The following is a 22,154-nucleotide window of genomic DNA, read 5'->3' as shown; positions in this document are numbered from 1 at the left end:
ACCCCCCCGTTTGCTCTCAGGGGCACATCTTCCTCAGTGTGCCTCTGGTGACCCCCCAAACTCCCCAGTGTGCTTCTTAGGGCGTCCCAACCCCACCCCCCCCCCACCATGCACTCCAGCGTCGGCATCATCCAGATGTTCCCACACAGCCCGCCCCACGGAACACCTCGAGTTGGCAGGGGACATGGGGACATGTCCCTGGGGCGCCACCCACAAGCCTGGGGACGCGGCTGAAAGCCCCAGGCGGCAAATTCACTTTGCTTCAACCCAGAGTGAGAGGAACAAGATTTTATTTTGAAAAGGGCGTTATCAGCTCCGATCAAAACCATTCCAGCGGTGGGACAAGACCAACATCACCAACTCAGCCACGAACCACACCAGTGTGCCATGGTTCCAGCTCTGCAGATGCTCCGGTGACAGATTCCGCCCCCCCCCCCCCCCCCAATTTCCTTTTCTTTCCTATTAATCCTCTTGTGTGTACAAATAAAAAAAGACCAAACGCAAATCCACAGCGTGTCTGGCACCTACCAGTCCTCATAGGATGACAAATGAGGGTCCCGAGCGCCGCCCGCCCCTGCCCGGCGCTGGGGAAGGGGCTCACCCTCCTACAGGGAGCTCAGTCGGATTTCTCCTTCTCCTTCATGTGCAGGAAGACGATGCTGAACATGAAGAGGCCAACCATCATGGAGAAGGCGCCGGCATAGTACGGGTACGCCGAGGGGATGAACCGTTCATACTGCGTGTGCTGGAGGGGACGCACCGACACCTGCGGGGGGGGGGGAAAGCAGCGCTCGGTGGGCTGCCCAGCAGCCCCTCCCCCCTCGGGTGGGTCTCCCCCCTCCACGTACCTGGGTGGAGGAGTAGAGGTGCGTGTAACCCAGCCGATTATAATCCACCTTGAACTGAAACACGCCGTAGATGTCCGGCAGCTTGAACCGCACGCTGTATTTGCCGCCTGAGGGAAGAGAGGGCAGTGAGGTGGCAGTGAGGCACGAAGCCGCAGGAGCCCCAAGGCGGCGAGGGAAACCCACCGTTCCGCTTCAGGAAAGTCCGCACGAAGGGATCAATGCGGACAAACTCCAGCTGAATATCGTCTCCGTCAAAGGGAACCCACTTGCCATCGGAAAGCTTTTCGATCACAATGCTGTACTCCTGGAACGAAACCACAACGTTGGGAAAAGTTAACCAGCAAACCTGGACTCATTCCAAGTTCAAATTTTCCCAAATTCCTTTTCTCAAGGAGGTTCCATGTCCCCTCGTGCCCTCGCGCCACCTTGAACGGCAGCCTTACCACCAGGTCGGTGACGGTGTAGGCGTTGGGAGGCGCAACTTCCCCAACGCGGTGGTGGGACACGGCCCCGACACGCAGCACTCCCTCCTCCTTGAACACCCAGCGGGACAAGGCAACAGCCAGCTCGTAATTCCCTGTCTGCGAGTACCTACGGCCAAAGGAAGGCTGAGAGAGCACGGCAGCCACGCCGAAAACACACACCGCGTGCCAAAACCCAAACCATTAAAGCAACAAAACACCAGCCAGGGCGAAAGGAGGGACCTGCTCCCCGAAGGGCTTTGTTCCCTAAGGCCAAACAAACGCATCACCCCCAATTTCATTCAAGTTTTCCCACCACGTGAATATTTGTTGCCTATTTCCCAGGACTTTCTTCACCAAACAGCTCCCAGATACTGCGCAGCCAGGGATGTCAGGGAGCCAACGTACCTCTTGGAGCCGGGAGTAGCTTTCTGCACGGCAGAATTGAAGAAGGCGTCGCTAAAGAAATCCAAGGAGCCGCTGAAAACAACGCGGGCATTGTTCCGGGCCTGGAGCCCCGCGATCAGAAGGGTGTTCTTCCCAACTGCGTGTGGGTACTGGAAAGGAAGGGGAAAGAAGGCATTTCGAAGAGTGTTTAGCCAATTTAGGGGTGATTAAAGAAGAGTTAATCTCTGGTTTGCTGCGGGGTGGAACATCCCGACTCGCTAGCACAGAAGCTCGGAGTAACCAGGAACGGGGTTCACAGCTTCCACCCCCTCCGCCTGGAATGAAACCTTTGATCTAGGCTGGCCTCTCCTCCAACGTGTCCCTCACGCTGGACATTTTCCCAGGGGCAGAAACCAAAGAGGAAGATTCTCAGGGCAATGCAGGAAGGCAAGCCAACAGCCCGACCCCTTCAAAATCCATCAGGAGATCAAACATCCGATGACCTTGCCAAGTTGCCAAAATCTGAGAGGCTTAATTGCAGAAGTACAGCTCCAAAGAGGAGGAAAAGCCACCAAGCGTACCTGAGTGATCGGCTTGTCTGGGAAGAAGGAGTAAGAGGTAGACGAGCCCGTCAGGATATCCAGCACCAGCGGGTTGTCAGGGTCAGCCACCATCCTTGCAGGGAGAGGCACCGTGAGTGGCACAAAGACCCCCCAGCGCCCCCAACCCCCAAGGAATGTGTGGCCACCAACTGTGTGAACCTCCTTGCCCTCTGGATGCAGCAAGACAACCGCAGAACTTGCACACGCTGAGCAATGAAATATTTCCTTAACATACACAGTCAAGCTTCACTAATTTACATTAACAAATGTTCCTGAGCCAGCGACTAAGCAGCTTTGGAGATTCTTTTTATTGGCATCTTGAAATCGAGGGAGGCTGCTCCCATCAGGAGTCACAGCTGGCTGACCCCACACTTACCTCGCGCGGCGCTCGCTCCCCTTCCCCTACAGCCACCACCTCCCCCCCCTTCCGCCGCCGTGCTGCAGGTCGCTTACCCAACTCCTCGGAACAGGATGGGGTTCAGCGCCACTCTCCCCACAATGGTGGGGGCCTTCAGGAGATTTTCAGCATCGGCGACAATGAGCGTGTGCTGGGAGGAGTGAGAGAGAGCGGCGTGAACGCGCCACAGGGGCAGGCGGGCTGGCGTTAGGTTCTAGCGGCGAGCAACGGATCCTCTGCTTAACTGAAAGCTAACGCTGCTTTTACAGACAACTCCAACTGAGCCGCTGGTGGATGAACGTTACAATTCAATTAAAAAGTAAAAACCAGCTTATTTTTGTTTAATTATGATCAAACTGATACTGATACATAAGGAAAAGAAAACCAACTTTTGATAAAGACAGCAACACTGCTGGTGTTTTATTTTCCTGTACTTAATAACTTTCATCCTTGTACTAGGACAACGTCTGCATACTGCTTCAACAGTTTAACTTTATTAAAAATGAGCAGAATATATTTAGTTCAGGCCTTAATATAGTCTTTACAGTACCAGATGATACTAGAGGGAAAAAAAAATAAATCACAGAAACACGTACATTTCTATATTCATCTCTGGATAATCTCCCTTCCCACACCCAAAGCGTCACGCTCGGTGTCTGACGTGCTTCACCCCATCACACCCTTCAGAGCGGTTCACACCCACCAGTGACCGTGGCGTGACCGCCTGAGACCCAGTGACAGTTTCAGGCTGTAATCTGAACAATGAAACCCGGGAGATTCAGGAAGATGAATCTGAGGGCAGAGACCCCGAACGCCCTGCAGTGCTATGTCACTGAACACTGCGAGGTGCCATCATTTACGACTTTCCTGGGAGAAAGGCAGGAAAGCAGAGAACAGATGGGAGAAAAAAAGAGGAAACGAGGACAGGAGATTCACGCCTAAACCTCTGCACTGAAAACACCCAAAACGTGCAGGCAAACCTACTCACCTGGCCGGGGTCAGATATATCATAGTTGTGATGGTCGATGACCGCTGTCCTTTCCTCATCAAACTCTATCCCACACTCGCTGCCCAGCTCCCGCAGTGGGTCGCCTAGAAGAACAAAACGGATCCTCTTTACACAGTGTGTTCAGGACGCAACACCAGTCTCAGCGCTCAAAAGCAAAATTCAGCTTAGAGTCACGTGCTCAGCACTCCACAGCCAAACCCCCAGGAGCAACTCAACCTCCCCCAGCTCAATTCCTATTCAAAGTGTCAATAAAGGCTATTTATCCCCCATTTCCTTACAGCACACGCCTTGAGGTTCACAATGAGAAACAAGAAACCGTTTTCTCACCATTTTTGTCACAGGAACTTGCAGAATGGTGAATAAACTCTCCGCAGAGCATCAGCGGCAGAGATGCCGGTTACAAGCAGTGCCCGAAATGCACTAACTCACCCTGACGAACATTTGTACTTACCAATGTCTGAGCTGGCAGCGACGAGGACACTGCCACCGCCGTCGATGAAAGCGGTGATGGTCTCCACGTTGATGTTTCCACCAAAATCTGAAAGCGCGGGCCAGAAATTCACGACTAGTTCTCAGAAGTAACACCACAGCACAATTAAACCATGGCAAAACACCAGATCATTTCTCTCGTGGCTGAAAGAACCACCACTAGAGGCCTGGAGGTACCTGCAGTTTGCTACCAGGTGCAAAACACAAAGGATAACACCTAAAGCGTAAGATTTAATTAAAATTGACAGAATAGTTGGAAATCCCCCTCCAAAAATGCTGCCAAGTCCCAAAAGCAGTCGAGTTTTCCCCTCCTGTGTTTACCTTCTATGGATGGTGAGAAGATGATCAAGTTGTCGTACAGAAATTCCCCGTATTTTATCAGGGAGAGGCCGGCATCGTCCGCTGTGCGGAAGGTGAGGTCGAAGCCCCTGTCTGCAGCCACAGACACAACCGACAGCTTTGGTGTCTCACCAACCCACCACACTCAGGTTTATCCCCCCACTGAACAGCGGGAGTTTGGAAAAAGTGGCTTAGGGGCTTCCTGGGGGGACCACCGGGATGTTCCCATGTTAATCCTCAGGGTTCAATCCCCCGAAGAGCCCCTTTGTTGCAAGGATGCCCCGCTGACACCCATCGAGTGCAGACAACGCTGCTGGGGACCCAAAACAAGCACAGCTGGGGACACAACCCCATCTCCTCCCTCAGCCCAGCCAGGGGACCCCAAAACCCCCAGCTCCCCCCCCCAGAGGACCCCAACCTCCTCTCTCAGCCCGGCCGGAGGACCCGAAAACCCCCAGCTCTCCCCCAGGGATCCCCAACCTCCTCCCTCAGCCCGGCCAGGGGAACCCAAAAACCTCCCTCTCCCCCAGGGGACCCCAATTTCCTCCCTCAGCCCGGCCAGGGGACCCCAACCCCACCCCCCCCCCCGCTCTCCCTCAGGGGACCCCAACCTCCACCCTCAGTCCGGCCGGAGGGCCCCAAGCGCCCCCCTCTCCCCCGCCCAGCCCGGCGCGGGGCCCCCCGGGCCCTACCCGCCAGGCTGCGGAAGAAGAGCGAGTGCGTGTCCCGCAGGTTGCCGTTCTCCAGCAGCACCAGGGTGCGGGGCCCGCCCTCGGCCCCGGCCGCCGCCACCGCCAGGAGCCACCACAGCCGCAGCGCGGCCGCCGCCATCTTGCTGGCCGCCGCCGAGCTCCCCCGGCAGCGGGCGGGCGCGGGCAGCCAGTCAGCGCCAGGCGCCGCACCCACGCCTCCCAACCAGCGGCGGCCAGCTCCGCGCCGCCGCCCAATCACCGGGAGGCCGCCCTGACCCCGCGCGGCCGCCGTACGGAAGATGGCGGCGGGGCCCGGCCCGGCCCGGCCCGCTCCCACCCCGGCCCGGCGCAGGAACAGACCCCAAAATGGCGCTGTCGGACCGTTTATTGGGGGTAACCGGGCGCGACACAACGCGGCGGCTGCCAGCCCGCCCCGCCGCCGAGCGAGAGCCTCTCGCTGCGAAACCGGCCAGATGCGGCGCCGTCCCGCGCAGCCGGAGGCCCGGGCGCGGCGGGGTCAGAGCGGGCGGCGGCCAGCGCCGGCTTTGGCCTTGTGGCGCCTGGCGGCGGTGGGCGGCGGGGCCGGGGCCAGGGCCTGCAGGCGGAAGGGCCGGGGCAGGGGGCAGGCGCCCCCCTGAGCCCCCTGCGGCCCCGGGGTGGCTGTAAGAGAAGAGGGGGGGGCGCGGTGGGTCCCCCCGCGGGAGGCCAGAAGCGGCCTCATCCTGCGGGCGGGCCCTGCTGAGGCCAGGTGCCCAGCCTGACGCGCTCCCCTCGGGAATCGCAACGGGGGAAGGAGCGTGCGGGAGGGGACGGGCTCACCTGGGGGCCGCAGGGTCCCGCGGGCTGGCGGGGCTCGGAAGTAGCTGCTGGCGATGGCCTCGCTGCCGCTCCTGCTCAGCACCAGCTTGTAGCGGTCCTGCTCAGGCTGCGAGCGTGCAACGGCGTCAGCAGCGCACGGGGCAGAAATGGGATAAATAGGAATAGAAAATAAAAGAGAACCGCGCCGTACCGCTGGCTCGCCGCGCTGGGCCGGGGGGCTCCGTCGGGCGGGTGTGGGCTCTGGCAGGGCAGGAACTGCTGCGGGAAGAGACGGGCGTTACGGGCTTGTCACCTCCAGCACAACTAACGCACTCCCCGATCCCCAGCACCACAGAGATTCCCCAGGGATTTGTACCGCAGAGATTCCCTAAGGATCCATACCCATCTTCGTGTTAGATGACATTACTCAAACTTTCTAAATAAACTTTCTGTACACGGGAGGCTTTACAAACGAGCACAGCCCACCCGCCATCTGCCGAGCCATGCGCCCACCACCGAGACGCTCTTACCTGCAGGCAGGCGTGTTTTTTGAATGACGGGCTCTGGAATTTTCCAGCAGCCAGTTTCCTCGTCCCAGACGGATTCGCACTTGACCTTTTCCAGGTTGCTGTAGTTGCAGTCACGCCGGACGAGGGACTGCACCTGATCCAGCAGTTGCTGGAAGAGCATCACGTCTCGCTCCAGGCGGCGGATGGTGCTGAGGTAATCGATCTTTTCCAGCTCAAACTCCGACTGCAGATCTTTGATCTCAGTCTCAGCAGCCCGCAGCTGGGACATAAAACCAAAATAAATCATTAGGATTGTGAAGGAGAGCGAGCAATTATTACTGTGAGTACAGGCAGAGGGACGGAAGGACACAAAAGCATGAATATTTGGGTAGATTTCTAATTTATAGTTCAGAATTAGGATGTGATTTGTGTCGAGAGATTATTCCACATCTGTTTTAATGAAAGATTTCTTGCGTCTCCCCACAGCGCCGAGTCTTTGAACAGACATGAAGTTACTCTTACTAGCACGGTCTGTGCCCAGTGATAACAAACCCTTGGGAGTTCCTAACGCGGATGAAAAGGTGCAATATTTCTGCCGTACCCTAAATACAGAAATAAAACACATTCTTAAATGTGCGGTTCAGCATTGCACACACACACACACAGATTTTTTTGGAAGCTCGTCTGATTCTGCCCCGCCTCAGCAGAGCAAAACTGATTTGCAAGTGTGCCTAAAATCCAAAAGCATTGCTTTTACAGATATATATATTTAATTTCCTCCTAACCCCCCCCCCCCCCTTTCACGCTGTAATTTCTCCCTGAGACCCCGGCGTGACGCTGGGGCGGCCGGAGCAGAGGAGGCTGTGCAGTAGGTTGTGTAGGTCAGCAGCGGGAGTCACATCCCCTCCCGACACCAGCCCTGACAATGAGCCCAGCCTTGAAACCAGGTGGGGGTTGGGGGTTCAACACCTTAATTGACCACCTCGAGGGCTGCTGCGTCTGGAATGTCATCAAAACGCACGTGAGCAAGCTGACAGGCATGTGTGTGAAATACTTGACGCAGCCGGAGTCATTCTTACACATACTGCCCTAAAACACCTCCTTAACCTAAAAAAACCAACAGGCACGCAGAGGAGGAAAGGGATGCTCCCAAAAGATTCCGCAGCGATAGCGGGGAGCTGCTCACCTTTTCCTGCATCTTCTCCAGAAGCTTGCTCTTGGCTCGGACCTCCTCCTGGATGGAGTCGTAGACGTTAAGCAGGACCCAGTCACTGCTGTCCTCGTTAGATTGCTGCAGGGCAGCCACCAGCTGCATCCTCCGCTCGTCCGCGTATTTTTTCCGGCGTTTATGCTTTTCTTTGAGGTCCTTGTTTTTAGCCTGCTCCCCTCCTACTACCTGTTGCTCCAGCATCTGCAGCCTGGGAAGGGCAAACGCTTCTCTTAGCTTAGCAGGACAAAGAACTGTCCACGTGAGCACGGAGGACACACGTCCCCACCTCACCAACATCTGGGGAGACACCAGAAAACATCCAGAAAACGGTGATTTCTGATGAGATTTGCTGCCCTGAGTAATCGTGGAAAATTCTACTTTTATTAAGTTTCTGTCATAAATACTCCTGTGGATGCAAGGCAGCGTGTGTGTTATTGTGTCAACAGGTGTGTCTGGAAATCTGTATCTACGCTCCCAGAACTCTTTTTTTAAAAGCCCTGTTTTGTGAAATTTACATTTAAATTCTTATTGAAATATACATTGACTATAGCACCATATTTCAATTCTTACTTCTTGTTTTGAAAGACTCTCAAAGCAAACACAAAAAAAAATGCCCAAATGACACAAAGAAATATTTTAAGTGGTGGATATGGGAGGGGTAGAGTGGGAAGCCATAGCACGGTCTCCTGGGGGCTGTATCGGGTGGGGTGATGACTTCGTGAGCTCAGCGTTGCTGTTTGGTGCTGGCCCGGACCCCTGTTTGAAATCGAGCTCAGCTCAGGGCTGTGCCACGCAGCCCCGCGTGCTCCGGCACGGCAATAAAGCCCAGCTCCGGAGCCATTCGCTTTGCACAGGGATCTGCAGCAGAGCAGGCGGCTCGGTTGGCCAGCACTGGCTCACGATGGAAAAAATCCCACCACTGATAAACCCTCTGCTGATAACAGCCTCTTAATTAGCTTCAAACCCAGCTGAAACAGCTCCTTCTCCACCAGAGGTGACCTGCTATTCTTTACTGCACTTGCCAAGTAGCCTTCAGTTTTGTTTGTTTCATGACGCACTTGAATCCTTGCGCTGCTGAGCGTGTCAGAGATCTCACAGCTGTCCCCTGACGGGTAAAGCTTTTAACAGGCGGCTTTGAAAACCCCCAAACCCTCCTGCCTAATCTGCAGAGAACTGTGATTCTAACAATGTAATTAGAAGTGCATTTGTCACTTGTTTGTCATGAAAGGGAACACTGCAATAGGACTATTAAGAGTTGCTGTATAGTCAAAACGAATGGTTTCTTCGGAGACCTCTCCATTAACAGACAGAACTGCCCACAAATTACAGATGCTGCTAATCTCAATGTCTTAATAGCTCCTTTTTCAGCTGGGTGAGGCCCAACAGAGCAAGCATGTGCCGCAGGAGCTCACCAGAAAGCTGATTGGTTGAGAACCACAGAACTTTTCAGAATCAAACCCGATCATCCACATTATATCTTACACTCAGCATTTCTGATTTTTATATAATTCCATGCAATAGAGTAAAAGAGAGAAATCGGCAGAATGTGCTTGAAGCGTTATTTCTGAAAGAGCCCAGAAGTTCTGATACACTGTGCTGTACTCTGACTTCAAGACAAGATGCCTCTGAGACAGGGCCTGGTGTGAGTCTCGAGCCTGCACCCCTCACATCCCAGCCCCGTGCTCCAGCCCCTGGGCTAACGCTGCCCCTGCAGTGGGGTTACTGGGAAATGCTGATGCCAATTCCGGCTGATGTCTTGCAAACATTGTCAGATGCGTGAGTGAGGGGCAAAAGTGCCCTCGATGACAAGGGAGAGTCGTGGAGGACACGCTGTGCTCCATCCACGCAGTGAGCCGCAGGAAGGCCTGCTGCCTTACTTGTACTGACAGGAGAGGGCTCCGCGTGCCCTGCAAGAGCTTTCTTCCAAGAGGAAAAGGAGGTCGCCTCCATAACCTCTTTGGGCACACAAGTTCTTTCAGCAACTGCCAGACTCAACTTCATAAATTCCTCATAAATTAAAGCTGCAAAAAGCCAGAGAAGGAAGAGACTTCCCTGCCTACAGATCTAGGATTTGTTACCAGGAGAGCATGCTTTTTTGCATCCACGTCTGCTGATACAGACACCTCCAGAGTTTTCTCTCATAATTCTGGCATTTGGCATCATCAAATGCCACATGTAACAAGTATTTATCTGCCCAAATAGGACAAAGGTAATTTGGGGGTAAAGAATACATGCCTGCCTAGCTTTGTACTGCGCTGACCTGACAGCTGAAGCTCAACAGTTGTAATAACAGAAGAACAGGGTTGCATGTGTTGTAAGCAGCGCCCAGGGGGCGGTTAGCAGGAGCAGCGTGGTCACTGACCTGGCCAGCACCTGCTGCTGGTCTGCAGGCAATGCAATCCCCTCTGCGCCAGCCCCCTCTGCTCCAGCACTCCCCCTGCTCACACCGCAGGCATCCGGGACAGTCCGAAGTGCTTCTGGGCCCTGAGGACAAGAGGAAACCAAAGGCTGCAGCTCTGAAAACACGCAGCGAGAGTACCAGGATAGGTGAAGGGTAACACTCCCCACTTGGGTTTATGCCACCGTGGGGGGAGAAGTAGCTTTAGAGGGTACCTGGGCTGATGTTGGTCCTTCCCCTGCTGTAGCGTCTACAGGCAGAGGTATCATGTCAGGAGTAGTTTCAGTCCTCACAGCAGCTGAAGAGTAAAAGAGAAAATAACCACAGTGTCAGCAATGACCTCTGCAAAACTAGAGCATAAATCTGTGAAAACATCAAAGTCTTCACCAAAAGCCAAGAACTCTGTGTCTGAAAGGAAAAACCCTGTTATTTACCTTCTTGCTGGTCACTACAAGCCATTAAAGACCCAGAGGGCAGATCAGGTACAGAACGCAGATTTTACAGGGTTTGGAGAGCCTGGGTCCTCATGTTCATGCACAAATAACCTATTTCCAGAGGCTGGGGGGGTGCACGTTTGTAATGGGGGGGAAGGGGGGGAGCTCTCATCTTAGAAAGTGATAGCATCAAAAATGAAGAATGTAGGTTCAAGAATTAATATTGGGCAATAAGTGCTGTACAAGCACATTGCCAAATATGCTCTGAGGCGCTGTGGAAGTATAAATGAAAAGCAGCAATGAAGAGAAGAGCTGGCAACAGTTTATAGGTATGCGAGAGGAATAACCACCCTCCAGCAAAGCGATGGTGGTGATAATCCACCGGGAGACCAAGGGCTGCATTGCATTTGCATGTGCTGAAAGAGACTGCTGCAGCCACCGCAGCCACCCTTGTCCTGGGCATGCGAGCTGTGCAAAGCCAACCGGCTCAAGACCAGTCACATCTGTAGCTCAGACCTCTGGTTGAGAGAAACGCTGCCCCAGGTCAGAAGAAACAGCTACATGGGCAAAAATTGCATTTCATGGCCTCAGGGCTTACAGGGTAGAGCCAGGCTGGTCCTGACAGGGAAAAGAAACCAGGGAAATAGAGAAGAGGACAAAACGGGGACAGAGTCCTAGGAAGGGTCCAGGAGAGCCAGAGCCTCCTGTCAATAAGGGAGGGCCGAAAGCAGGGACTGCTGTTGCTGCCAGGTAGCGCTCACTGCAGTAGCAGTCACTGCTGCTTTAAAGGCTGCAGTGGCTGCCACAAGTCATGCTTTGCAAAAGCAGCCTGCATCTGTGGTCAGGGAGCCCTCAGCCTGCGCTGCAGCCTCCACCTGCCTCATCCACACCTGCTTCCTTCCTGAGGTTCTCCTCTAGAGCAGACAGCTTCAGATTGTAGTGATGCCTCAGGCTGCTGATGTCCTCTTCGAGGCGGGCCCGGGACGCCTGCTCTGCTTCGTAGCTGGCCTTTAGCTGGGCCAGCTTCTCTTCGTACTCCTGAAAGGCACAGCAGACAGCCTGACGCAACAGCCCCCTGACCCTACACAAGGTCACATCTAGGTCCGCTCTAGGTCACTTCTTGTGTCCACCCCAATAAAACCCGACCGATCTTGTATCCGTTGACTTTTCCTGTGATTTAAGTCAGCATGGTGTTGATGGAAGGTGACTAGCCTAGAAACCACTGTCTTGGGTGGCTGTGGTGCCCTGGGAGGGGATTGTGAAAAGTAAGGAGAGCACTTTATTTCTTTCTGCCCCCTAACTCCTCATTCCTCCTCCTGGCTTCCTATCCCCTCTTTATCTTCATCCTTGTACTGTTCCTAACACCTTTGACTACCACTTTCCTACTCCCTCTTTCTCCCTCCTCTGACAGGTAGAATCTATGTTTCACATGGAGTGTGAAAAATTCTTCTTGGGAATCCATATCAATTCATCTCCAGAGAGGTGGGAACCATGCTGAGAGACAGTGCCATTGTAAATAAGGCCTCCACCAACACATGTCCTGTCCACAGGAGAAGCCCAAGGACCAAAAATTAGGAAGAGAAGCATTCCAAAAAGGCTGAACCACACAGCCCTATACCATATTTGTAATGATCATTATAAAAACCCACAAGCCTTAGTCAAAGACAGTATGGGATACCCCCTCCTGACTTACTTCTCTGATGAGCTGCTTCTCTGCTTCAAGATCTAACTGGGGTTTGAGGGGAGCTGGCTTCTCTGCCAGGTGAGCAGTCTCAGCAGGTAGAAGCCCTACAAAGCAAAGCAGAAATAAAAATCACTCACAATTACTGGGTGGGATTGTCTGTAGAATGCCTGGAAACAGAACAAAGAACCTGGCTGCCAGCAAAGAACACCGTAATCCTTGTGCTCCTTCAAGCTGCACTCACGTGCCAGCATCTGCGCTGCCAAAACGCCCACTGGCCTGAGACTCCATAGGTGTGGGGAGAAAAGGAGTGAGCGCTGAGCCAAAGGGGAGAGGTTTAAGCTTCAGGTATACAAAATATAAATCTAATCTCTTTCGAGAAATAACAGGAGACTTGTTTCCAGGGCTGTGCTAACAGATTTGCAAGATAAAAAGACACTGGGAAGGAGATGAAAGGTGCAACGAAATTGCCTTCTTTCTTCACAGCTGTTACTGAAAGGTGGCAGAAGGGGTGGGGGAAACGATCTTACAGCCTTATTCCTCTGCTGAAAGTTGCCCTTTTTTGGGGGATAATTCTCAAAAGGTGATGAGCTCCCCAAAGACTGCTCTTACCCATTTGTTCCCACATTTGCTATTCCTACTTCACAGCAAAGACCGAGTCTGCTGGGGCTGGGCTGAACCCTGAGCGGACAGTGCTGCTCTCTGTAAGCAGTGCCATCAGCAGGGCAAAACTTTTCTTGGACTGTCAAAAGCTCACAGGGTAGGAGAACAGGGGCTAAATGCTACCTTAAAAAAATATATAATATATATTTAATAAAGAATTTTACATCATTATTTCTTTCACAGCTCATTTTTGCTCTGCCAGCCAAAACCTCTCTTCTGTGACTGACCAAATTGTAGCCAGAACAATCAAGGGGAATTAAGGATTTGAATCTCATCAGCATTTTCTAGCAGGATTTGTCATAACTGAAAATATGGGATAATTGAGATGGTCTTTACCAGTGGAATAAGGTCGATTTGGCAACGGTGAAAGAAAAGTCTGTTACCAGAATGCGGACCTCTTCCTCCAACAGGTAAGGGAAAGGTTGAGGTGAAATCCAGTGAGCATTTTATGTGTAAAAACCTCTTTTTTTCTGTCAAAGATAAAACATCTCTGCAGCCACAAGGGCCCTCCTACCTGACGAGTTATTCGCACCCATCTGTTCAGCTAGAATGGCTTTCAGCTTCTTAATCTCCTCCTGATACTCCCTCAGCAGAGCATCCTTGGGGTCCTCGTTGATACAGGGCTTGTTCTTGATGTTTTTCGCTCGATTAGCATAGCGCAAAGTACTGAGGCTTTCATCATAATTGTTATCAGCCGGAGACAAGCACGCTACCATCAGGGTCTTGGTATTCCCTCCAAGGGAGTCTTGTAGCAGCCTGGTCAGCTTTGAGTCTCGGTAGGGGATGTGTCTACACCTGCCGTCGACCAGGGCCGAGATGACATTGCCCAGGGCCGAGAGGGAGAGGTTGATTTTGGTGGCCTCTTTGAGCCGCTCCCCTGTGGCTCCAGTTTTCGACTGTCTCTCGCTTCCTGCCAGATCCACTAAATTGAGTTTTGCAGCCCTAAGGTGGTCCTGCCCTCGCCCATCTGCAAGCAAATAATTCCAGGTTGGGCTCTAAGAGAAAGCATCTTAACAGTCAAGAACCAGGACTCCCTTAGAATCACATTCCATTTCAAGCCCTGTTCTTTGTCTGCATTTGAGGCCCACCTCCCTTAAGTAAATAAATATCTAGTTAATCGTAGAACTACATGTCTTAGTGCTTTCCTGAACAAGATCCTGCACAGTAAAAACTCATGCCTGTTCTTACTCACCCAGTGAGCTCTGAGCACACACACCCATACACCCCCTCCACATATTTCCACAGTGTTTACAATTTCACACAAAGCCCTCTACAAGTAATGAGGTCAGACTGTGAGTTTATAGAACTTTTTTCCTCCTCAGATTGTTTTGTGAAGTTAAACAATGTCTGGCAAATGGAGAGAAACAAGGGAGGAAGCAGAAAATGAGAAGTCAACGAGCAGTAACTGGAGCAGGGCTAGTTAGCACAGACTAAATAGGATGTCACGTAGGCATTCAGGGATCCTGGAGAGACAGGCAGGAAGGTTACCTCTACAGGCTACCGCGGAAAGGCTGGAGTAGACACTAGGTTTGGAAACAGTTTTTGCATGAAGTCCCAAACTACAGCTTCTCTCAAGACTAGAACCCCACCTACCCTAATCAAGGGACATATATTCGAGACGTTTCTTGCTGTGCTTCAAAAGAAAAAGCACATCCTATCAGATACCACCAAGGTCCACCATCTGATTCGAACGTTCAAGAAGCCCAGGAGATCTCCCCTCTGGCCCACACAGCTGTCAAACTGCACCCTGACTCAGCATGCAGGCATGCTCAGCAACATCTGCTCCTCCTCAATGCATGACATTCTCAATGACAAAGTAAAATGAAGGAACGCAGGCAAGAAATGGGGAAACCGCAAGAAACTGGGACTGTGCTCAGCCCGAGCCACCCTGATGTGGAGATGGTCCCAGTGAGTGAGGAGTCGGACCCAGTGAGCTGGTGCCATCCCCATCGTAACGCTTTAAGGCAAGAGAAGACGTGAGCTGAAAGCTAACAGCCAGCTCCCCAGCTACCTGGATGCTCACCTCACGCACACAATATCTGCTTTCTGACCTGCATTTTGAGGCTGGATTAACACGATGACACAAGTTCCCTGTGACAGAGAGCGAGTGCCTCTGGTCACTTTAGGAATCCCTTAATTTCGCTGCCTACATACTTTCCCAGCCTCAGGCAGAGCAAAGCATTGGACAAGCATTCCCAAATCACAGGCTATGTCCTAAGCACCAGACCACACTCTTGAATGTCCATATCCCAATCTTTCCTTAAGATTGCAACTCAAATTCAAGGGAACAGCTCCTTCAGCACTCCAAGTGCAGAAAGCATCAAGGTTTTAACAGTCTGCCCTTTTCCAGGCAGACTTCTACAAAACTGAGCCTTGAAATTAGTCAGTTCAGATTTATGGCTGTGGACAATACCTTACCACGAGCAACGAATAATCTGATGCATGGGGGAAAAGTTAAAAGTTCACAGGTAAACACTGAAAAAATCTAAAATCTGTTGCCCCAGGATATTTCCCCAGTTACAGCAACAGATTAACTGTGGAACTTCACATTTGCCACTGAACAAACTTGTTTCACTCCAGATCTTTCTGGTGTGTCAAGACATGGGAGAACTGGGGGAAAAAAATCCAGATGGAGCTTAAATAGAGCACCCTCTCACCATCTTTTCTGAGTGCTGGGGTGAGTGGAGAGTCACAAAAAGTAGGTTTTCTAACCTTTTCCCCGCCTTCCCCCAGTTTATGTAAACACTGACAGGCAATTAAAAAGTTGTTTCGGTTCCTGCCAGTCTTTTTACCCAGGGAGGCTGTTTGCTTCGACCTCGGAGCTTAGCAGTTTAGTTTCCGTGGTGTAACAAGGTCCCCAGACTCTTGCTAAGAAGCCTGTCGCAGACCAAAAGTCTGGCCCATCTAATTTTTGCACACCCCATCAGCCAGTGCTGGTGGCATAAGCACATCTTCCTCATTAACAAACCAATCCCTGAGCAAAATGTAAAGGTATCAAACATTTGCTACTCTAAACACAGTAAAAATACTGATGGTAACTTGCGCACGTCAAGCATCTCCAGCCAAAGAACCCAATATTTGCCATAATTCTTGAATCTGTTACTCAAACAAACAAACAAACAAACAAAAAAAAGAGAGTAATTTTAGTCCACATAATTACAAAGAGATCCTTTAAAATATCAACTCACTGTAAATTATAATTTACTACAGGGTCAACTGGAAAATAAGTATGAACTTCTCCACGTACCCCTTCGTGAAGCCTAAAGATGACAACATAAATACCAACTTCATTAACTATTTCAACTAATGATTACCCTAGTAGACATCCAGTTATGGGGATTGTGCCAAAACCCTCAGCTTTCTCCTCAAATATTCCAGCTGTCTTCCATTTAATTGCCAAGACTGCAAGTTTCCCCACCTCCCATCCTGTTCCATGTAACAAGTTTTCAAATAATTAAATTAGAGAAATAGTTTCAGGCTAGATTAAGAGCCCTGAACCAATCTGGAACACAAAAGAGAAGTGTAAATACTTTTTTCCTTTTTAGGATTAAAGTTGGGATTTTATAGACCCACATGATGCAAGGATTAGCATCCACTGGCTGTGTTAATTGAGAAGTTCCCAAGATACCACCACCACCACCATCATTCTGGATAGAGGAAAATGACCTCACCAACACCTAGAACCACAGCTGAGGAAGGCTTTGTGTAACATTCCCCACGACTGGAAGAGCTCAAGAAAATGAAGGCAAAGCTGTTCACAGCCGCAGCTGGCGTCAAGGACTAGACAGAATACAGGAGACTTAATTCCTTTCTTAGTCCCAGAAAAAAACCCTCTCCAGGTCTGTGTTCAGACCCAGTGAAGCAACCTTATCAGCTAAAGAAACATCAGTGGGAATGAGATACTTCAGAAAGGAAAAACAGTCACTAAAACATTACTAAGGGATTCTTTTATTCCATATTTAAAAGATGTGCCCCATGGTTAAGCTCAATGAAGGAACTGTTGGGTGAAATGATCTGACGTGGATTATAAAGGAGATCAGACAAGTTTCTCCAGGCTGTACAACACCTGAACTCCAAGCCATCGGATGGGCTGTGAGATTTAGCCCCCTTTGGTGGAAATAAAGGTTTGAGAAGATAAAGGAATGGAAGGATAATTAAATATGTTCCCAGTCTGAGTGCAGGACATTTCTCTCCCAAGGGGGAATCGAGGAGGGAAAAAAAGAAAAAAACACACCAAAAAACCCAAATGGCTTTGAACACTCAGCCGTTTCACACTGTGAAGAACGTGCATGTCAGGGCGTATTTCTGATTTCTACTAGACCTAAAATCATTTAGGATCTAAGTTTAGCTGTGGGGTGACTGGTCAGACTGCACAGATTCTGCACTCTGCTAGGCCCAGGCCTGACATGGGACATCCAGCTACCTACCTACGGTGTAGATTTCCATATTGACAGTAAAGATGGAGTGGGAGCGGGAAGAGTCCTTATTCATGAGGGTATATCCCACTGCTCGGTTTCTCCAGCCTGTCTCCATGATCTGCTCACACTGTACCACGCTGTGCACGGTGTGCAGGGAGAGCCCCTTCACATACACCCCTTTTTCTGGGTGCTCCTTCAGCTGCAAACAGGGACAACGTGACACAGGTTAGAACAAGACGCACAGAGACTGCAGGAAGGTACTCTGGAAACTGTCCAGAAGCTTGAAGGCTACATGAGTATTGCATGTGGAGAAATTAAACTGCAGTATTGCAAAAGCTTACCTGACTGCCACTAAAAAGCCTCAATATTTCTGAAGGACGAATAAAACCACACAAAGAGAGGGAACCACCTTCATGTCTTCACAGGCAAAAAGAATTAAAAGTTTGCCGATTGATTCAGATATCTCCTAGGCCACAAGAAACCCAGCTTCTCTGTGCTGAGACACCTTCTACCTCCTTATTATTAAGCTGCATATTTTAAAAAAGTGAAATGTTTTTCACCTGTTATGGCAGGATCTCGTCAGTCATAGGGAGCTTTTTTTAAAAATCAAAGCCCAGATTCAATAGTCATAGATATTTGTTGCCGGTGCTTTGCTGAACCCCTCCGCTCTGAGAGGGCGTCTTGATCACACTGACAAAATTCCCAAAGTCATACCCATCATGCACAGGTGGGCTATAATAATTTTTTTCCAGATTAGTTCATTTTTAAGATGTTCTAAAATTCTATTCAGGCACCTGAGTAGAGACAGTGTTAAATAGCTAGCAGCATCTTTTCAGCAATTACCAATCACGCAGAAGAAAAATTTCATACAGCATGCTAGTAAACGATTGAAACATTCAAAATCTTGAATGACCCATCAAACCTACACAAAAAACACAAAACAATCAAGAGATCCCAGCACTCCTACACCAGCCCCCTCCACGCTGGGAATTTTAAATGAGATGAATTCATTTTCAACAGCTATGTTACACCCCACGTCTGCTGAGCTCATAACCAAAACTATCTTTATCATGTCAGCTGGGATATCAAGATATGGTTGTCATGACTTGGTGTCACAGAGCAACAGATACTACCACGTTTGTCAGTGTGACTTCCAAAGACGAGCATTAGTGACGCGTGCACCACAAGAAGCAATGTCAACTAGAGTGTTTGCTGTTAAAAAATCCACACAGAGCAGAAATGGCTGAAAACTAAACTTGGCAGGGTTTTAACCTTGTTCTAAAGCTGTGACCGCCCAGGATGGATCTGGTTCCAGAAACACAGCCAGACTGTTCATACACCCTGACTTCTGCCTGTGCTGTAGAACCCTGCAGCTGGACGGCTGTGTCTGAGGGTGCTGCAAGACCCTGAGGCGCACCCAGCGGAGGGCATGGCTGTTGAACTCCACGACAGCCTGACTGGGGGTGGGGGGGGATTTTCCTTGCACAGCTCCAGCAGCCCTGTTCTTCACAGGGTTTCATGCCACGGGAGGGGGTTGTGGGCTTCAGGGTCACCAAAGTCAGATGTTGAAAGGCAAAGGGACAAAGAGAAGTGGGATTTCTGGAGGAGAATTGGGGGGGCACAGAAAAGAGCAACAGGTCAGCCTGGGCTTTCTGTCTCCACAGGACTCCCTTAATGACTCGGTGGAGGCAGCAACAGGCAGCGGCTGTCACCAGTGCGACAGTGTTACCCTGGCAACTGTTCTGCCCAACTCCTGCCCTCCCAGTGCCAACCGCAGTCGTCATGGAAACCGGTGTCACTGCTGATGTGGAACAAAGGATGGGAAACTGCAGCAAGCACCTTCCAAAGCAGCGCGTCCCCTTCTCCCACCCTCCCACTCGACACGCACAGGTGAAGCACACTTGGAACATGGAACTGAGAGGGTTTTGCCTCCCTTAAAGGCAAGAACCTTTTAAAAACACATCTGCCCCGTAAGGCAGTTTGGGTCTGTGACCATTTTGGTGCGACTGTGCGGCAGATGGTGCTAGTGCCTCAGTTTTCTCCACCAGGGCAGTCCTGCAGGGAAGTAATTAGGGCAAGAGATTTGCAGCTCCCTCCAGGAATATGTGCAAAAAGATCTGCAAAGCCACCAAGAGGTAGATATTATAAAAATCAGCCCCCTGATTAGGATTTCAGGAAAGTTTACCCTCCTGTATTCCTGGAAGCTGCCTGCCTTCCTCATGCATTCCCATGGGGAGTAAGATGTGCTGTGTCCCCTCAAAAAAGAATCAGCTTTTTTTGTTTTAGACAGATAATGAGATCATCCACAGCTCCACTGGATCAGACTAAACATTTATAAGGCACAGAATCCTCCTGCTTCAGAGACAGCTGTGAGAGAAACAATATTAAGAAATTACCCCATGAGCACTTTATTCCATCCTTTATTCACACAGCTGCTGCTAAGCTACTGGCTGCTATCAAGCAGGACACACGAGACGTGTTTCTGACCAGATCCTGTTCCTTCTGCCACTAAACTTTTGCTCAAGTCTGTCAAAATCTCCTCTTGGCATCCATAACTGTAATTTCACCTTCCGGCATTCAGCTTCTGACAGAGAGTATTATTGCACTTCTGCAAGACATTCATGTTAATACCTATCTGAGAACACATTGACTCCACCTCACCTCCAACTTCTGCTTGGTATCAGCTCCCAGAAGGTCTCGTATGTCTTCGTTGTAAATCTCCAGGTAGGAAACTCTCACCAAGAACTTGGTGTTTTCAGCACACTGCACAAAAGAGGAACAATCTTTGGGTAGGGCTCAAAATGAAGGCAAGTAGGCAGCCCACATAGCTCCTCAGCGCCAGCTGGGTGCCTACCTCCCTTCAGCACTTCATCAGATCTCTTGCTGGCATCACACTCCTAGGTGTAACCACTCAACACGCTCACCACAGGGACATTCAGTCCTTCAACACCCCAAGCGTGAGTTTCTAAGTCAGCAGAGATAAGGGTGCAGCTCCTCTGACTACATACAGGCCTCAGCTTTAAGACGAGAGGCAGCGTACCCAAAAGCCTGTTCCCATTCTTGCTCCCAAGCGCAATCAGCACTCACTCCTTGGGGCAGGAGAGAAAAAGATCTTTCTAGATATCACACACTCTTAAAATGGGATCTCTTTCGCATTGCTGCCTACCTGTACGCTCTCAAAAATGTGTTCAAATGCCCTGGGTATTATGCCTTTCTGTGTAGAAGGATCCACAACTCCCTGCATGGTGAATGACTTCCCACTGCCAGTCTGGCCATAGGCAAATATGGTGCCGTTGTAGCCTTCGGTGACACCCTGGAAATGAGGAAAACCGAATAAAATAGCCGTTATCTTCACATTTTACATAACTGGAAATACATTGTCCCGATTCAGTCCCAGCTCATAAAAGGTATTTTAAAGGAAGAACTGGAAGTAAACCTCAAACTGCTACTTGATCTCCACATGCCATCAGAGTATCATAATTTAAAAATGCATTCTGCTAGCATAGAAATCAATGGCTTTTCTCTCAGAAATGGAAAACCTGAAGAAATGCAGGCGTTGAAAAGTGGAAGGGATGTTGACAACACTCAGAAGACCAGAATATTTTTGCTGCAGGGCAGAAAAATCTTATGAAATCCAGGGAGACAACTAGAATGCTAGTTGATTGTAGGGTGGCCAAAGGAATGGTCTTTAGCTTAGAATAACTTCCCCTTGGAAAGCTGGCTGAAAGAAGGCCTCACTTTCACTTGTTGCTATTTCAGAGAAGCATGGTAGGAGCAGAAAGTATTTCGATTTCTTAAGGTTTAAATAAATTAAAATAAAATAAAATAAAATAGCCTATTAATCTAATAATCTACTGCTTCAGACCCTGCCTGTTCTCATAAGCAGAAACTTCCACCTCAAAAAGATCACTAGCCATTTTATCCCTGTTTCTTTTTCTAACAAAATTGGTTTTTTGGGGGGATTAGGGTTTTTTTTGCTTTGCTTGACTGATTCCCGTCTCACCCTAGCTGTTGCATTAACGAGGAAACAAACATATCCCCTCTCATTTTGCTAGTCTGTAAGAGGCTGAGGTTCCCTGTCTTCTCTAAGGTTTCTCACTAGACAGTAAACATGTCCCTAAAATCATCAGGAGTCTTGTTTGTCTCCCTTCTCCTCGCATCACTTTCCACTGCAGTTTCTGTCCAGCTACTATCTCTAGGGCCCACTCAGCAGGATTCATCCTTTGTATAAACATCCGCTCAAAACAATTAAATGTAATTCTATCCTCAGAGCTCCGCTGGCTGCTAGAAATGTTTTTCCTCTTCCCAATTTCCCAGCCTGCTGCTGGGACACTGTCGTGCTTTCCTCTGCATCCCAGGGTTACAGCTAAACTTCCTGCAGCAGCAGGCTGGGCTGCTTCTGTCCATAAATCAATTTTTATAAATTAGGGATCACCTATCCAGGGAGAACTCCTCAGCCCACGTTTGGAGCTACATGTTGGCTGTGCCTGGCTTGCTTCGGGCATCACTCACCTCCACGAGCGGGTAGGCGATCTCGTTGTAGATCTGTTCCGTGTTGTGCTCCTGGTAGTACACCCCGTCGAAGGTGAACTGCTTCGGGGGCTCCCTGGCAGCGGTGGGGTTTTGGAGGAAGCACTGGCCCCGCGTGCTCTCCATGCTTACGACCGCCTTGCAGCCGAGGGCCTTCTCGCGCTCGTTCATGGGCCGGCAGCGCACGATCACCTTCACCGCCTCCGAGGCCATTTCCCAAGGGCCAGCTCAACCCCACGCACACTCACTTGGTGGGGCTGGGGGGCATCGGGGCCGGGGTGGGCCTGTG

The 22,154-nt window shown here is 50.5% G+C and overlaps 2 protein-coding genes and 1 long non-coding RNA gene across 9 annotated transcripts; 1 reads left to right on the top strand and 2 right to left on the bottom strand.

The window, feature by feature from the left end:
* Positions 1-273: 273 nt before the first annotated feature.
* On the bottom strand, positions 274-5,444 carry DDOST (dolichyl-diphosphooligosaccharide--protein glycosyltransferase non-catalytic subunit). Its single transcript, XM_055706441.1, has 11 exons — positions 5,225-5,444; positions 4,515-4,625; positions 4,156-4,242; positions 3,684-3,787; positions 2,752-2,846; positions 2,278-2,371; positions 1,718-1,866; positions 1,292-1,439; positions 1,032-1,152; positions 849-955; positions 274-766 (listed from the first exon to the last, which is right to left on the bottom strand). Exons 1-11 carry the CDS (start codon positions 5,361-5,363, stop codon positions 617-619), a joined length of 1,305 nt encoding a protein of 434 aa, XP_055562416.1. The 5' UTR covers positions 5,364-5,444; the 3' UTR covers positions 274-616.
* A 44-nt stretch (positions 5,445-5,488) lies between these two features.
* On the top strand, positions 5,489-8,298 carry LOC129735752 (uncharacterized). 3 transcript variants are annotated; one of them, XR_008731597.1, is made up of 3 exons: positions 5,489-5,617; positions 6,647-6,745; positions 7,018-8,298. It is a non-coding gene; the product is annotated as an uncharacterized LOC129735752 (long non-coding RNA). The 3 variants fall into 3 exon arrangements; XR_008731598.1 differs by having other exon boundaries at positions 5,606-5,740; positions 6,647-8,298; XR_008731596.1 differs by lacking the exon at positions 5,489-5,617 and having other exon boundaries at positions 6,606-6,745.
* KIF17 (kinesin family member 17) lies at positions 5,592-22,082 on the bottom strand. 5 transcript variants are annotated; one of them, XM_055706427.1, is made up of 14 exons: positions 21,848-22,082; positions 20,502-20,648; positions 19,997-20,098; positions 17,345-17,534; positions 13,432-13,884; positions 12,267-12,361; positions 11,464-11,611; positions 10,355-10,437; positions 10,104-10,225; positions 7,718-7,949; positions 6,553-6,811; positions 6,234-6,301; positions 6,044-6,149; positions 5,592-5,884 (listed from the first exon to the last, which is right to left on the bottom strand). In XM_055706427.1, the coding sequence occupies exons 1-14, from the start codon at positions 22,076-22,078 to the stop codon at positions 5,742-5,744; spliced, it is 2,379 nt and encodes a 792-aa protein (XP_055562402.1). In that variant the 5' UTR covers positions 22,079-22,082; the 3' UTR covers positions 5,592-5,741. The 5 variants fall into 5 exon arrangements, with proteins under 5 accessions (XP_055562402.1, XP_055562401.1, XP_027659221.2 ...); XM_055706426.1 differs by having other exon boundaries at positions 6,044-6,301; XM_027803420.2 differs by having other exon boundaries at positions 5,592-6,149.
* Between the last annotated feature and the right edge of the window lie 72 nt (positions 22,083-22,154).

The sequence above is a fragment of the Falco cherrug genome, chromosome 3, assembly GCF_023634085.1.
Source record: "Falco cherrug isolate bFalChe1 chromosome 3, bFalChe1.pri, whole genome shotgun sequence".
NCBI lineage: Eukaryota > Metazoa > Chordata > Aves > Falconiformes > Falconidae > Falco > Falco cherrug.
The sequence above is the reverse complement of the archived record's forward strand: the minus strand, read 5'-3'. Positions and strand labels throughout refer to the sequence as shown.

What these genes read in the sequence shown, in the direction of transcription:
- KIF17 (XM_055706425.1), bottom strand. Translation starts at nt 22,078, where the DNA reads ATGGCCTCGGAGGCGGTGAAGGTGATCGTGCGCTGCCGGCCCATGAAC. An exon ending in AGAAGCAGCTCATCAGAGAA is followed by an intron (nt 11,612 to 12,266) that starts GTAAGTCAGGAG and finishes TGTGCCTTTCAG; the next exon opens with GAGTACGAAGAGAAGCTGGC. An exon ending in GAACCTCAGGAAGGAAGCAG is followed by an intron (nt 10,438 to 11,463) that starts GTGTGGATGAGG and finishes TTTACTCTTCAG; the next exon opens with CTGCTGTGAGGACTGAAACT.
- DDOST (XM_055706441.1), bottom strand. Translation starts at nt 5,363, where the DNA reads ATGGCGGCGGCCGCGCTGCGGCTGTGGTGGCTCCTGGCGGTGGCGGCG. An exon ending in ATATATCTGACCCCGGCCAG is followed by an intron (nt 2,847 to 3,683) that starts GTGAGTAGGTTT and finishes CACTCCTCCCAG; the next exon opens with CACACGCTCATTGTCGCCGA. An exon ending in ACCTCTACTCCTCCACCCAG is followed by an intron (nt 767 to 848) that starts GTACGTGGAGGG and finishes CCCCCCCCGCAG; the next exon opens with GTGTCGGTGCGTCCCCTCCA.